Genomic DNA, 13594 nt, shown 5'->3' on the forward strand with positions numbered 1-13594 from the left:
CGTATTAGCAGCTCTGGCTCTTAAAACTAGTGAAGCTCTGGTTCCTACCTCAGAACAAAGTACAACACTGTCAAAATGCTAGAGAAAAAACTAACTTTCCCAAACTTCCTCAACACACACTTTTTTTTCCTCCAGCGTTTCACTGCAGAATGCTCTCTGACTGTAGCACGGAAATGTCTCCAACTTCACAAAGACCTTGTTTCCTCTTTGACCCAGCTTATCTTTAAAAGTATAGATAAATCCAACCACTTTGTTTTATCTCCAAATTCTGCAAGCATCTCTGGTTCCCACATCATGATTCTAATTATACTAAGCACTGACAGCAGTTGGCACAAAGATCCTTCCTATTCTCTATGAAACCTCATTATTCAATAAGACTCTCCTCTCTCAGCCTCAGCTAAACTTACACAGAATGACATAAACAGCAGCACATAGAATGAATTCAGTTCTCAAGATGATTCCATCTGTCCTACCTTCCTTCCTGCTGGGAAACCTCAAAAAACATGAGAATCACTGCTATTAAGTTCATGCAGGAAGCCTAGCAGCAAAATAATGCCTACCGTGTCCCCACACAACCAGGTGCTTAGAATTGTAAACTAACATTGATTTGTCCATATGGCTTGCAAGGAGGGTGCCAAATACAACATTTAGAAATGCGGAGCAGTCTGACTTATGCTAACGCTAGTTCTACGTTTTTCCATTAATAAACCCTTATCTCTGTATCTATTTTGACCCAGTTCACTCTCAAATTTTTGTAGTTTCCTTCAGATGACTGTCTCATAGAAAATAATTACTTCTCTTATGGGGCCACCTGAATTTTGTCAATACAGATTCACCTGTGCTATCCTTTTCATTCAGACTTATTCCATCCCCTGTAGTACACAAGACAAAAATTCCTCCTCCTTCTTTTTGGTGTGATATTCCTATTCACAGTTGCTTTCACCAGCTCTTCCTTTGTTTTTGTACTTTCCTTTTCAATGGCCTACCAAATCCAGAACACTGTGCTGCCACTGTCTTCATCATTTGATGACCAGAGTGACAACTTTATCTTTAAACATCTATATCCAATTTCTTTAAAATGCAGTTCAGAAATACTTGCAGGCTTAAAAACTTTGAGGTATTTGACCCAGCTGACCTTGACTCTCAGCACATCTCACCTGTTTGTTTTTTTTTTTTTTTAAGGTGCTAGAACCCATGGTAATGTTTTTCCAACCTTTGCTCTAGCCACATGGAAACATATGCCAGTACCTAACCATCTCCTCTTTTCTTGTTGACTTCTCCCCCCACCAGGCTACTTAGCAGCAAAATATATTTGGGGACCAATTGCACCAAAGAGTATTGTACAAGGTAATATTTGAAATTGTGTCCCTTATATCGGTGAAGGGAGCTGAAGGGTACTTACCAATCTGGTGCTTGCTGTTTGCAACTGCGCAGACACAGGACGCTGCAAGAGACACACACAAAGAGAATAAAAGCCTTGTGTTCTCCAAGACACTATCATCCTTGCCTGAGTTGCAGAGAAGTGAATGCCCGAAAGCAAAAGGGTATAACTGAAGTCCAGAGATATAGCTAAAAGCTTCTATCATCTCAGTTCAGATCTTCTTCATACCCTCCACAAATGTATCCTGTTCTCATTCCAAACACGGCACTAATCCTAATCTCAGATGTGCTCAACTGTGCAGAACGAATCTGCACATACACATCATTTTCAAAAGCACACAGAAAAGAGCTCTGCAGAATGGATGAATGAAGTCAACTTTCATGACCAAAATCCTTATTTTTTTTAAGATAAGAGCTACCCAGAGGAAAATATTTAATAGCTATGTATTAAGGAGAAACAGATGTTGTTGAGTAGAATTGTTCTTAGAACAGAAAGTGTAAAAGAAAAATAGTTAAATCCTGAACAACCAGAAGCCTTTTCATTTCAATATCTCAAGAATGTTCCAGTTCTTGTGGAGAAACAAGATTCTATTTAACATTGCAAAGCAGGTGTAGAAACATCAGCACAATGTCAAAAGGTACCCTGTATTATTTATCTGGCATCAGGCCTTCAAGCAAAACCAGTTTCATGACAGGGGTAGGTTCAAAAGAAAACTATTACCATAGGAGCTTAGATTTTTCTTGCTTTCACGGTATTCGGGCTGCCTTCCTCCTCTCCAATGCCCAAGAGGAGCAAATGGTGTAAGAAAGGATTCTCAAGAGACCTATGTATCATTTCTAGCTGTACTACTGCCAAGTTCTTCTCTACAGGTGATCTATACAAAACAGGTCGAGATCCCTTTATTGCTTACAATTAATTGAAAGAGCTACAACCCTGAAGAAGCTTTGGACTCAGCCATGCATCCTGTAGATACTCCCCTTACCAACTATTCATCTCTCTTCCAGTGACTCAAGACTGAGTTTTACAAGAAGTGAAATGTTGCAATTTCTGTGAGTTTTCCCTATACCAAAACAGACAGTGTATGATACTCTGTCACTGAGCAAAAATAACTGTTCGTTTCTTAATTGAACTTGTTGCATGTCCCTCACAGAAGCATACGCCTATTTGCCTGAGGGGAAACGTATCTGAAAGTCCAAATGGACTAATATGGGAGACACTGTTGTGGGTGTTTACTACAGACCACTGGATCAGGAAGAGGAAGTCCATGAAGCCTTCTACAGACAGCTGGAAATAGCCTCACAATCACAGGCTCTGGTTCTCATGGGGGACTTCAACTGCCCTGACATTTGCTGGAAAGACAACACAGCAGGGCACACACAGTCCCAGAGATTTCTGCAGAGCATTGATGATAACTTATTGACACAGGTGGTGGAAGAACCAACAAGGAGAGGTGCTCTGCTGGAACTTGTGCTAACAAAGAAGGTCTGGTTGGGGATGTGAAGGTCGGGGGTAGCCTTGGCTGCAGTGACCATGAAATGGTGGAGTTCAGGATCCTGCATGGAAGAAGCAAGGCAAAAAGTAGAATTACAACCCCAAACTTCAGAAGAGCTGACTTTGGCCTCTTCGAAGACCTACTTCAAGGAATCCCACGGGCTAAGGCTCTAGAAGGAAGGGAGGTGCAAGAGAACTGGTTAATATTTAAGCACCACTTCCTCCAACCTCAAGATTGGTGCAAGAAGTGCAAGAAGTCAGGAAACCTGCATGGATGAGCAGGGAGCTTCTGGGAAAAAAAACTCAGATGGAAGAAGGAAGTTCATAGAATGTGGAAAAAGGAACTGGCCACTTGGGAGAAGTACAGGAACGCTGTCAGAGTATGCAGGGATGCAACATGGAAGGCTAAGGCCAGCTTGGAATTAAACCTGGCAAGGGATGTCAAGGACAATAAGAAGGGCTTCTTCAAGTGCATCAGCAGTAAAAGGAAGACTAGGAAAAATGTGGGCCCAGTGCTGAATGAGGTAGGTGCCCTGGTGATAGAGGATGCAGAGAAGGCAGAGTTACTGAATGCCACCTTTGCTTCAGTCTTTACTGCTAAGGCCAGCCCTCAGGAACCCGAGGCCCTGGAGGTAGGACAAAGTGCCTGGAGTAAGGAAGACTCTCCCTTGACTGAGGAGGATTGGGTTAGAGATCATTTAAGCAAACTTGAACCCACAAATCCATGGGCCCTGATGGGATGCACCTGTGAGTTCTGAGGGAGCTGTCAGATGTTATTGCAAAGCTGCTCTCCATCATCTTTGAAAGGTCACGGAGAACATGAGAGATGCCTGAGGACTGGAGGAAAGCTAATGTCATGCCAGTCTTCAAAAAGGGCAAGAAGAAAGACCCAGGAAGTTACAGGCCAGTCAGCCTCACCTCCATCCCTGAAAAGGTGATGAAACAGCTCATCCTGGATGTCATCTCTAAGCATGGAGAGGAAAAAAAAAAAGAGGAAAAAAAAAGTCATTGGGAGTGGTCAGCATGGATTCACCAAGGGGAAGTCATGCTTGACCAATCTGATAGCCTTCTACAATGGAATGACTGGCTGGGTAGATAAGGGGAGAGCAGTGGACGTTGTCTACCTCTACTTCAGCAAGGCTTTTGACACACGCTCTCATAACATCCTCTTAGATAAGCTTAGCAAACGTGGGTTAGATAAGTGGACAATGAGGCGGGTCGAGAACTGCTGAATGGCAGAGCTCAGAGGGTTGTGATTAGTGGCACAGAGTCCAGTTGGAGGTCTGTAACTAACAGTGTTCCCCAGGGATCAGTACAGGGTCCTGTCTTGTTCAGTATATTCATCAATGGCCTGGACGAGGAGAGAGAGCATACCCTCAGCAAGTTTGCTGAGGATACAAAACAGAGGAGTGGCTGACCCACCAGAAGGCTGTGCTGCCATTCAGCAAGACCTGGACAGGCCTGAGAGTTGGGTGGAGACAAACCTACTGAAGTTCAGCAAGGGCAAGTGTAGGGTCCTGCACCTAGGGTGGAATAATCCCATACATTGGTACAGGTTAGGGGCTGACCTGCTGGAAAGCAGCTCTGCAGAGAGACCTGAGAGTTCTGGTGGACAAGTTGACCATGAGCCATCAACGTGCCCTTGTGACCAAGGCAGCCAATGGTCTCCTGGGGTGCATTAAAAAGAGCATGGCCAGCAGGTCAAGGGAGGCCATCCTCCCCCTCTACTCTGCACTGGTGAGGCCACATCTGGAGTACTTTGTCTAGTTCTGGCCCCCCCGGTTCAAGGAGGACAGGGAACTGCTGGAGAGAGTCCAGTGGAGGGCTACAAAGTTCATCAAGGGACTGGAGCACCTCTCTTATGAGGAAAGGCTGAGAGACCTGGGTCTGTTTAGCTTGGAGAAGAGAAGACTGAGAGGGGATCTTATCAATGTTTATAAATACTTAAAGGGTGGGTGTCGAGAGGACGGGGCCAGACTCTTTCTCAGTGGTGCCTGGCAGCAGGACAAGGGGCAATGGACACAAGCTGGAACACAGGAAGTTCCATCTCAACATGAGGAAAAACTTCTTTGAGGGTGACAGATCACTGGAACGGGCTGTCCAGAAAGGTTGTGGAGTCTCCTTCTCTGGAGATACTCAAAACCCACCCAGATGCGTTCCTGTCCAGCCTGCTCTAGGTGAACCTGCTTTGGCAGGGGGATTGGACTAGATGATCTCCAGAAGTGCCTTCCAATCCCTAAAATTCTGTGATTCTGTGAAATGACATAGGTGATCTCCCTGCCTTTTGTGAGTGTTCCACTTCCACAGATATTTATGGAATCGATCTCATAGCCAAAAAGACATAGAGAACAACTGCCCTTCAGCATTACAGTGCTAAGAAAGCACAGTCTCAGCAGAAAAGGTCATGGACAGTCACAGCAAGCCACATGAGGTCTCAGTCCAAGGATCCACAGGAAAGGAAGTGAGAGATTCCAACAGTGAATGGGAAAGAAGCCTTACATTTCAAATGCAAAAAGCTCTTTCTGCCTAGGAGGTGGTCTTGGAGACATTCATAAAGCTCTAGGGTTCTGAAAGCTTGTTGTTCACAACAAAACAAAAGTGGCTGAAAAGCCCATAGGTCAGGTGCATCCCCTGAGTCTCTTCTGTAGTGATGCTAGAAATCCAGATAAGCCCTCATGCACTCAACTGGCTCTCTCACCTGTGAGCCAAATTCAGTGAGAATGACTTTCCTGCTATCCTCCTCAGTTCTGCATTGTTGGAGTCACTTACCTGCAGCTTCTGGTAAGGATTTCTCCTGGTAGATTCAGACGAATGATAAATGGCCCGGGTTGACCGCTGGCCTGGATCCTGGCACACGAAGCCTATGGGCATCAGGAGCCACATGAGAACTTTGAGACAGGCAAACCCTGAAATATAAACCTAGCATTCCTGTTAATGATCTCAGTCTATACATGACCTTCCTGTCCCTGCCCAAGGACCAAAAAGGATGCTTTTATATTTTATTACTTGCTTTGTTTAATCCCAAACTGTATATTGCATTACATTTTTTGAATAAAACTGTAACTTGCTTCAAAACCAAATACTTACATCAATAAGATGGGTTACTGAATAACAGCATAGAGATAGGCTCTATTTCCTGAACAGCCGAGCAGGTTACCTGATAACAATTCTGCCTCTTTTAGTACTAGGGGTAAGCTGCAGCAAGTAACTGAGCCAAGATGTACTATGGATGCCTAAAAGGTGCTGTACACTAGACAGTCATGCAGCCTTCACAGTCATGACTCCACTTCTAACATAGCCTAACCAGATCACACACATTCAACAAAAAAAAAAAAAAAAAAGCAAAAACCCCATGAATACTGATTCTGTGGGCTAAGCAGAAGTCACCTGCTAAAGAAAAAGAGTAGTGTCATCAAATACCAACCCAGGGACTCTTAATACCACCTAAACATCACAAACAGCCAGATTATTCTGAAGTTGAAGTGTCCACATATAACTTCCCAGTGCTACTCCTCTATGATACTCATTTAATAACATGCAGCTCATAAATCTACCTTTTATTGGTTTTAAATGAGGGAAAAATCAAAGAGCTTTTTGTTACACTCACCTACAAGAGTGAACATATCTGAGAGCATGCTGGCTTTGATCTTCAGGTCCAAAGGAGCATCACTATACCCACATGCAACAGAGGACAAGAGAACATTATTTGTCTGGCACTAAATGAGAGGAACGTATCAATGTTCAAGATACCTTCCAATATAGTTTCTTTGTATTGGTCCTTAACACAGATAAAATCAACACGGAAGGAAAACTAGGTGATTTTCACATGCACAGGTAAGGATGAAACAGCAACACATTAATCTATTTATCCTTTTTCACAGCTTCAGCCTTCTAATACAACAACATATGCCCTTGTTTTAGCTCTGCTTGACTAGAAACATTTTCTTTGAATGTATCTATGTTACGTTTCATGGAGTAGATAGAGGTTGCTCTTGTAGAATTCTTAAAAACCACAATTACCTATGCCTCTTCCACATAAAATCATGAAATCAGATGGGTTAGTTCTAATGGGTGGGAAAAAATGCTTGGGGAAGGCGATAGATTGAAGAGATCAGACAGTGTGGACAGATGGGAAACATCCATAATTTTATCAGGGGCCGGGGGGGGAGGTAAATCAATGGATACAGTTCAGATCAGAGAGGCAGAGTTTGATTCCTTGTGAGCAGAGAAACCAGCCATGTTTCACAGCACAGCGATAGATGCCAATAGCTTGGACAAAGAAAGTGGCAGTCATAACAAAGCAGAGCAAATGATACAGATGCGAGTTAAGAGTTTTACGTAGCAAAGGATGCAAATAATTCAGTGTGTATATATATGAGCACAAACCACTAAACCAGGAAATTAAGTGTTGTGGAAACCTTCTAGTTGCAACTGAAAACAAAATGGGTACTGTGGGAGTTAGGGTTATGAACAGTGTGTGAAAAAATTTCTATGCAGCATAAAGAAGGAAGGAAAGGAAGAAAAAAAATCAGGAGGAAGGTAAAGTATGGCTATTCTGGGAACATATAACTTAAAACTTATTTATACTGTCATAACTGAAATATTACTACAAAAATTACTACAAAAGTGTGTTGTGCATCTGTGCTCCTGTAAAGTTAAACAGTAGTCCAGAAAACACACATAGTTGGATATCTACAAAAATAAATTCTCGAGTTTTATTAGAGTATGAGTGTCAGCATAAGCCAAGACAACACTACTCTACTCTTTAGATTTTAGCTAAAGAGTACTACACCAAAAATTTGAGCCCAAGTATACATCTACATACTCAAATCAAGCATAATGCCTGAGCTCTGCTTGGACTCCAAAATCTTAAAGATTCTACTCAGCCAAGCAGATTGAAACCCCACACAATAGTCTGGAGAGTTTCAAAATCCAGCTATGATGGGAGATTATGAAGTGTTAACAATGATGATGGACTGTGGAGGAGAAATAATTAAAAAGAAAATGGAATCCCAACTGGGTTCTTTCAAAACCTATTGCTGCAATAAGTTTGTTTATGCAAAGGGAAAAGCAAAGGACTATCCTCTCTGTCAGTTTTAGTAGTGGAACAAATACTCTGCAGGCATCAAGAAATCATGCCCTCCTAGGACCACAAGGTTCAAGGACAACCCTCTCTAGCAACAGTCCCAGCCTCATATTACACCGGGAATCGCTTACCAGGCCAGTGATGGGGATAGGTTCACTTCCAGTAGCCAGGGCTTCAGAGTATCATCGATAAGGACATCAAAACCATACAGTTCTGAAAACACAGAAGAGACTAAGTTTACTTTACTGCACCTTTAAACATTCAGGTAAGGTCCAACATTAGTCTCTATCAGGTCATCTCTATCTGTATAATTTATGTTAAATCCAGTGAACTCTCTAGGGCTGAACAAATAATAACATTCTGTAAGTGAGAAATTTCACTTCCTCAGAATCAAGATTAAGTATATTCTGTTTGTGGGGGAAAGAGGAAAGTAGAAAATGGGTCTTAGGAAAGTATTATATAGAAAAAGAAACTCTTTGCTGTCCACAAACTGCAGTTTTTGCAGAACTCTACTATTCCCCCCGCCCCTGCGCCCCCCCCCCCCCCCCAAGTTGACACAAGCACAGCAGGTCAAATCTACTTCTTCCATTGGATCCTCGAAACAACAGAACTTCATTCTCCTTTTCACTTTTTAATCCCTATATTCATTGTTCCAGTCATCTATAGAAAATCTTGCTTCTTTCAAGCATCAGCTTCTTTTCAATGACTCTTGTACGTTTTTCTGCAATATCCCCATAGGAGTACAAGAGTCTTCTCCTCAGCGGCTCCATTTACATGGACAACATCCCATAACTCTTTATCTTATTGACAGCTTGCCACTTCACAGCAAACAACTATAGAAATATTTTTTCTTAGTTTCTGAAACATTCATAACATATTACATCTGCTAGATGTGTTCTGCTCTACACAGGTCAGATTGAAGCCAGCTTCCCATTCCAAGACAGATTTTACTATTTCACTCTATACACACATTCTCTCTAGTTTCGAAAGAGTTGCAAGAAAGATGCTACACAAAGACAACTGTAAATCAGAAGTTGGCATTAATGCAGTTCCCTCTTCCAGCATTAAGAAATGCAGTTAATGATCATCAGGGCAGTTTATGCACATTTTTTTCAAAACACCGCAGAGCAGGGTATTGGCAGAGAAGAAGGATTTCCACAGAATTAACCAGCTCCCTAGTACATGGAGTGAAAGCAGGAGAATTTCTTTGCCATGCTGCTTTCCTTGAATTCGGGCCTCAGCCTTTTGTTGCCTGCCTGACATTGATGCTGGCTTCGGGGAGCTAGACTGCTTGACAAGATCTTCCCTTGCAGACAGCTGTGCAAGAGCTCATGTAGCTTAAAATGGGAAGTTAAAGAGCTGGGGGGAGGGAGCTTGGAAGGGGAGTAAATGGTAGCAGAGTGAGTACTGCCTGCTCACTTTTCTAGACTGTGTAGCCAGACATTGAGTGGGAAGGAAAACAGCAGAGAGTTAAGGAGTTGGTTCACTCTAAAGAAATGAGGCTGAATCTATGTTTGGCTCTCTTGCTCCCCAGACGGGAAAGGCTGCAGTAAAGGGAAAAGGAGGAGGTGGGGATTATAAGTGTAAACATTAGCAAAGCATTTTGACCAGAAGAATATTCTCATGATTTTAATACATCATTTCAAAATATAATCTTAGGTTTGGTGAAGACCTGTGACTCTTAATGGCGCAGCAAACTTCAGTGGACAGGCAGCTCATGCCTGAGACAGAAGTGAGCCTGTGGCAGCTGATGGTCTGCGACCTCCCAACCCCTCTCAGGAAGCATAACATTTTGTTTTGACTAGCTTTTGCTTCTTTTGCTGCTGGCCATTCCCTCCTTCTGCCCCTCAAAGGACCTTTGCTAGTATTTTGGCACCTCTGACTTCGTCCTCCTTTCCCATACTTTTCTCTCTTCCAAATCACTTGCTCTTTAAAATTCCCTCTTTTCCCACCCAGTTACTGACTTACTCCATCTACTTTTACAAATGCATATGGGAAACCTCTTGACCTTAGCCAGCCTGACTGTGCTGCTGGTACTTTACACTCCTTTCCTGTCTTGTTTATTAGGACAATGAGCTCTTTGGGGCATACCTGTTGACTGAATTCCATTGTTAAACACGGACATCTAACACCATCTGCAATGCCTTAGGGTTCCCTAGGAAGGCTTCACTGCTGCTCCATAATGCCCCAAGGCTCATGTATTCTATGTCATGTCTACAACCCCTAAACAGATACCTGTGCTACCCTCAGGCCATCCCAATCTGTGCAATATCCATGTTCTGGCAACAGAATCAAGCCTCACAAGTTCCCACATAGGGCTCAGCACAAAGGGGTTCTCAAGTCTGCCCAGGATACTGGGGCACAAACAGAAGATAAATTATCTGTGGTTTCAACTATCCCAGAAATATCTCCTCAGCCCTCTTCCACATTTAGAAAATGTACTACCTAGATTAAACACAGAAGTATCCTTTCTACTGTGAAACTCCACTATCATTTGTAAAAATAAATACCCAGGTAGCACAAAGATGTGGAGTCACATGAGCATAACACAATCCAAAATATATCCTCTGCAATTACTAACTTAAGCAAGACCGCCATTTCAGTCTATAGAGAGAGTAAAGAAAACAGAATGGCTGAGAGAAACACATGCCTCAGGCTGTGGCAATAGTAGGTTTATGACAACACACCTTGCACAACTATTATTATTAAGGGAAGAATAGAAGAAGCTAAGATATCCAGTTTCCACACGGCCTTCCCTTGCTCTCCTCCTCTTGCTACTACAATACACAAAAACATGTTTCACCCTTGCAGTTTGCTGCAGAGATTGGAATTATATCAGGAGGTACCAGCTCTTGCCAAGACTCAGCAGAAACAGCCTGCTCTCCCCTCCGACCCCCCTAGAGAAGTCACTGCTGACCAAGCTTCCCATCCTCCCAAGAGAAGGGCTAGCTTCGCACTCAAGTCTAACAGCAACAGTTCAGCCAGAGATTTTTTTGCCAATGTCATTATTTAAGACTAAGAGAAAGGCTAGAGACATGGTCTCAAGCGTTTTGGTTCTGGTAGACTACGATGTATTCCAAGTTTGGTTTATAATCTTGTCAAAGACTGCACTGGCACTCCATTTTAGAAAATATCCCCACAGACTTTGCTATTCTCTGTAAGTTTAGAAACTAAGTCACAAGTGATAGCCTGGTAGCACAAACAATGTTTTAATAATTTTGCATAGAATGAATAAACTCAATTCCTAGAGGGTCGCTGTAATTCTGGTCTTTGTTTTCAGCTTGTTCACTAGGGAAAAAGAAGCAGCTTTACTGCAAAGTACATCTTCTGCAATTGAATGGAGGCAACCTGAGGTTATGAAGGGACACACACTGAAAAAAAAGTTGCCCAGCATGCAACTCCTCTGCTTTCGCAATAAAAACTGTCTCATTTTAAGCAGGAGCATATCTACAGACATTCCTAATGCAAGGAACTACACCTGTGCCACTGAAATGTATGTCTTCCCTTTCTCCTTCCGACTTTTTCTGTGCTTTATATAATGGTATCCTGCACACCATGCTTATAGGCAACACGTATCAAGAAGCTTCAGTTAGAAAAGTTCACTGTGTTACAATTTCATCCACAGCAGCAACCAGTCAGTGGAAGGGAGAAAAACTTCTAGGACTATAGTCATGGACACAGTGCTTTGTTGAACCAAGCAAACCTTTGTCTGCCAAACTTGAGGCTTCAGAGACTACATAGTACTTTGTAAATCAACTCCATCACTTTATCTAGGGATGGTACAGTACCTGCTTCAACTCTGGTAGAGCACATCTTAACAGCTATGAGCACACGAACAAATCTACATCTTGGGGGCAGGGGGAGCTACCACAGTCAGGTCCCAAATCATTCCTGTTACTCTGCAAAAGGCCAGCACAGCAGTTTAGGCTTTGATAAGCAAAAGGCCACATTGTGACATATCGAGTAATAGAACAGAAGCCTCTACTCTGGACACCAAAGGCTGTGGAGAAAGCATTGGTGCTGCAGTCTTGTGCATGAATTTGCCTTGCACTCAAAATACAGCTGTTTTTAGAGAACTTTATTTTAACAGGAAAAGGTTTTATCTCTCAGTGTTATTTCAGGAAAGTACCCAACAAGAGGGGACAGAATTATTCTACATGTTGGTGTTCTTGCTTACTTCAGAAGATGCACCCCACACCTGCCAGTTTGTCATACTATCTTGGCCAAATGTGTAATTACCTCACTTAGAGGCACTTTTTCCACAATAGGTAATCAGAGGAAGTCCATCACTTATAAGATGACTTCTCTACCTTTCTTCCTTCAACTGAAGCCTGAAGGACACTTAGTCGCACTCCCAATAACAGTCTTCAGAAGTGGATTAATTTCAGGGTACCTACATAGAATACCTTGAGCTGGAAATGACCCATAAGGATCATAGAGTCCAAATCCCTGCTCCTCACAGGATTACCTGAAACTAAGTCATATGACTAAGAGCATCATCCAGACACTCCTTGAACTCTGACAGGGCTGGTGCCATGACCATTTCCTTGAGGAACCTGTTCTAGTGACTGACCATCCTCTCAGCAAAGAGCCTTTTCCTAATGTCCAGTCTGAACTTTCCCTGACACAGCTTCATTTCATTTCCTCATGTGCTGTCGCTGGTCACCAGAGAGGGGAGATCAGCACCTCCCCCTCCACTACCTCCCTTGAGGAAGTTGTAGACTGTGATAAGGTCACCCCTCAGCCTTCTTTTCTCCAAGCTGAACAAGCCAAGTGACCTCAGCCACTCCTTGTAAGTCTTGTCTTCAAGACCTTTCACCATCTTGGCTGCCCTCCTTCTATATAAACCACTACTTTCTTTGGTAAGGAGAAGATTACAGTTGGGCTTATCACCTATACCAAAATCAGACTCAGAATCATCCTTCTACTCTGAAGTCAAAAAAGTTAATAAGGCCATCTTCAAGGCTAACATCAAAGAACAGGTGCCTTGGTGCAAACTGGGTTGCCTTTATAATCCTAATCTTACAGAGGAAATAAATTATCACCCATGAAGAACAAAGTTCTTCAACCCAGCATGTGAAATCATAGCGAGTGAAGAGGTTAACATCCCAATAACCACCTTTGAACATCACTTAACTTCCCTCACGTCACTGAGAAACAGAAGACTAGATATGCTGCTACTTGTTCTTCAACAAACTTAGATGTCCAAATTAAGAAAATGTAGTAGCAGGTAGATCAAAATAAAAGCGAGCTGACTCCATAAATACATGGGTACACAAGGTGAAGAAGAAAGACAGCATGTTTCTGACTTCATTAGCTGACGTTCTTTCGATTTCAAGGTCCTGAAGTCCAACAACCTTAGCCCCAAGCAATCTAGGAGACAAGAATAACCTGGTGCTCCTCACTTCCGTGTTCTCATCTATTTGCTAAAGACCTTAGTGTCACTACAAGGACCAATGGCAGTATAAGGTGGAATGAAAAGACAGGGTTGATTCAGACTTTGGTAACACAAGTCCACTGATTATAAATTAACAATGCTGGTCATGTCTTTGTGGCTGTTTTCGGAAGAGCCAATTTTTCCTAGGTCTGCCCCAGCACCCTGAGAAAGAAAAATGGTGCTACCAAGCTGAAAATAG

At 42.7% G+C, this 13594-nt stretch overlaps 1 protein-coding gene across 9 annotated transcripts in view; it reads right to left on the reverse strand.

Moving 5' to 3' along the window:
- The window catches only part of TTLL5 (tubulin tyrosine ligase like 5), a 158097-nt gene that overhangs the window by 110662 nt on the left and 33841 nt on the right, over window positions 1-13594 (reverse strand). For all 9 annotated transcript variants that reach the window (XR_008466039.1, XR_008466038.1, XM_054199318.1 and 6 more), the window contains 4 exons: window positions 8090-8171; window positions 6480-6541; window positions 5642-5733; window positions 1403-1444 (listed from right to left, as the gene is read on the reverse strand). Coding sequence is in view for 7 of the 9 variants with exons in the window: in XM_054199318.1 (XP_054055293.1) it covers window positions 1403-1444; window positions 5642-5733; window positions 6480-6541; window positions 8090-8171 (278 nt within the window). In the remaining 2 variants the exon portion in view is untranslated. The remainder of the gene's footprint in view (window positions 1-1402; window positions 1445-5641; window positions 5734-6479; window positions 6542-8089; window positions 8172-13594) is intronic.

This window comes from Rissa tridactyla, chromosome 4 (assembly GCF_028500815.1).
Source record: "Rissa tridactyla isolate bRisTri1 chromosome 4, bRisTri1.patW.cur.20221130, whole genome shotgun sequence".
In the NCBI taxonomy this organism is placed as follows: Eukaryota; Metazoa; Chordata; class Aves; order Charadriiformes; family Laridae; genus Rissa; species Rissa tridactyla.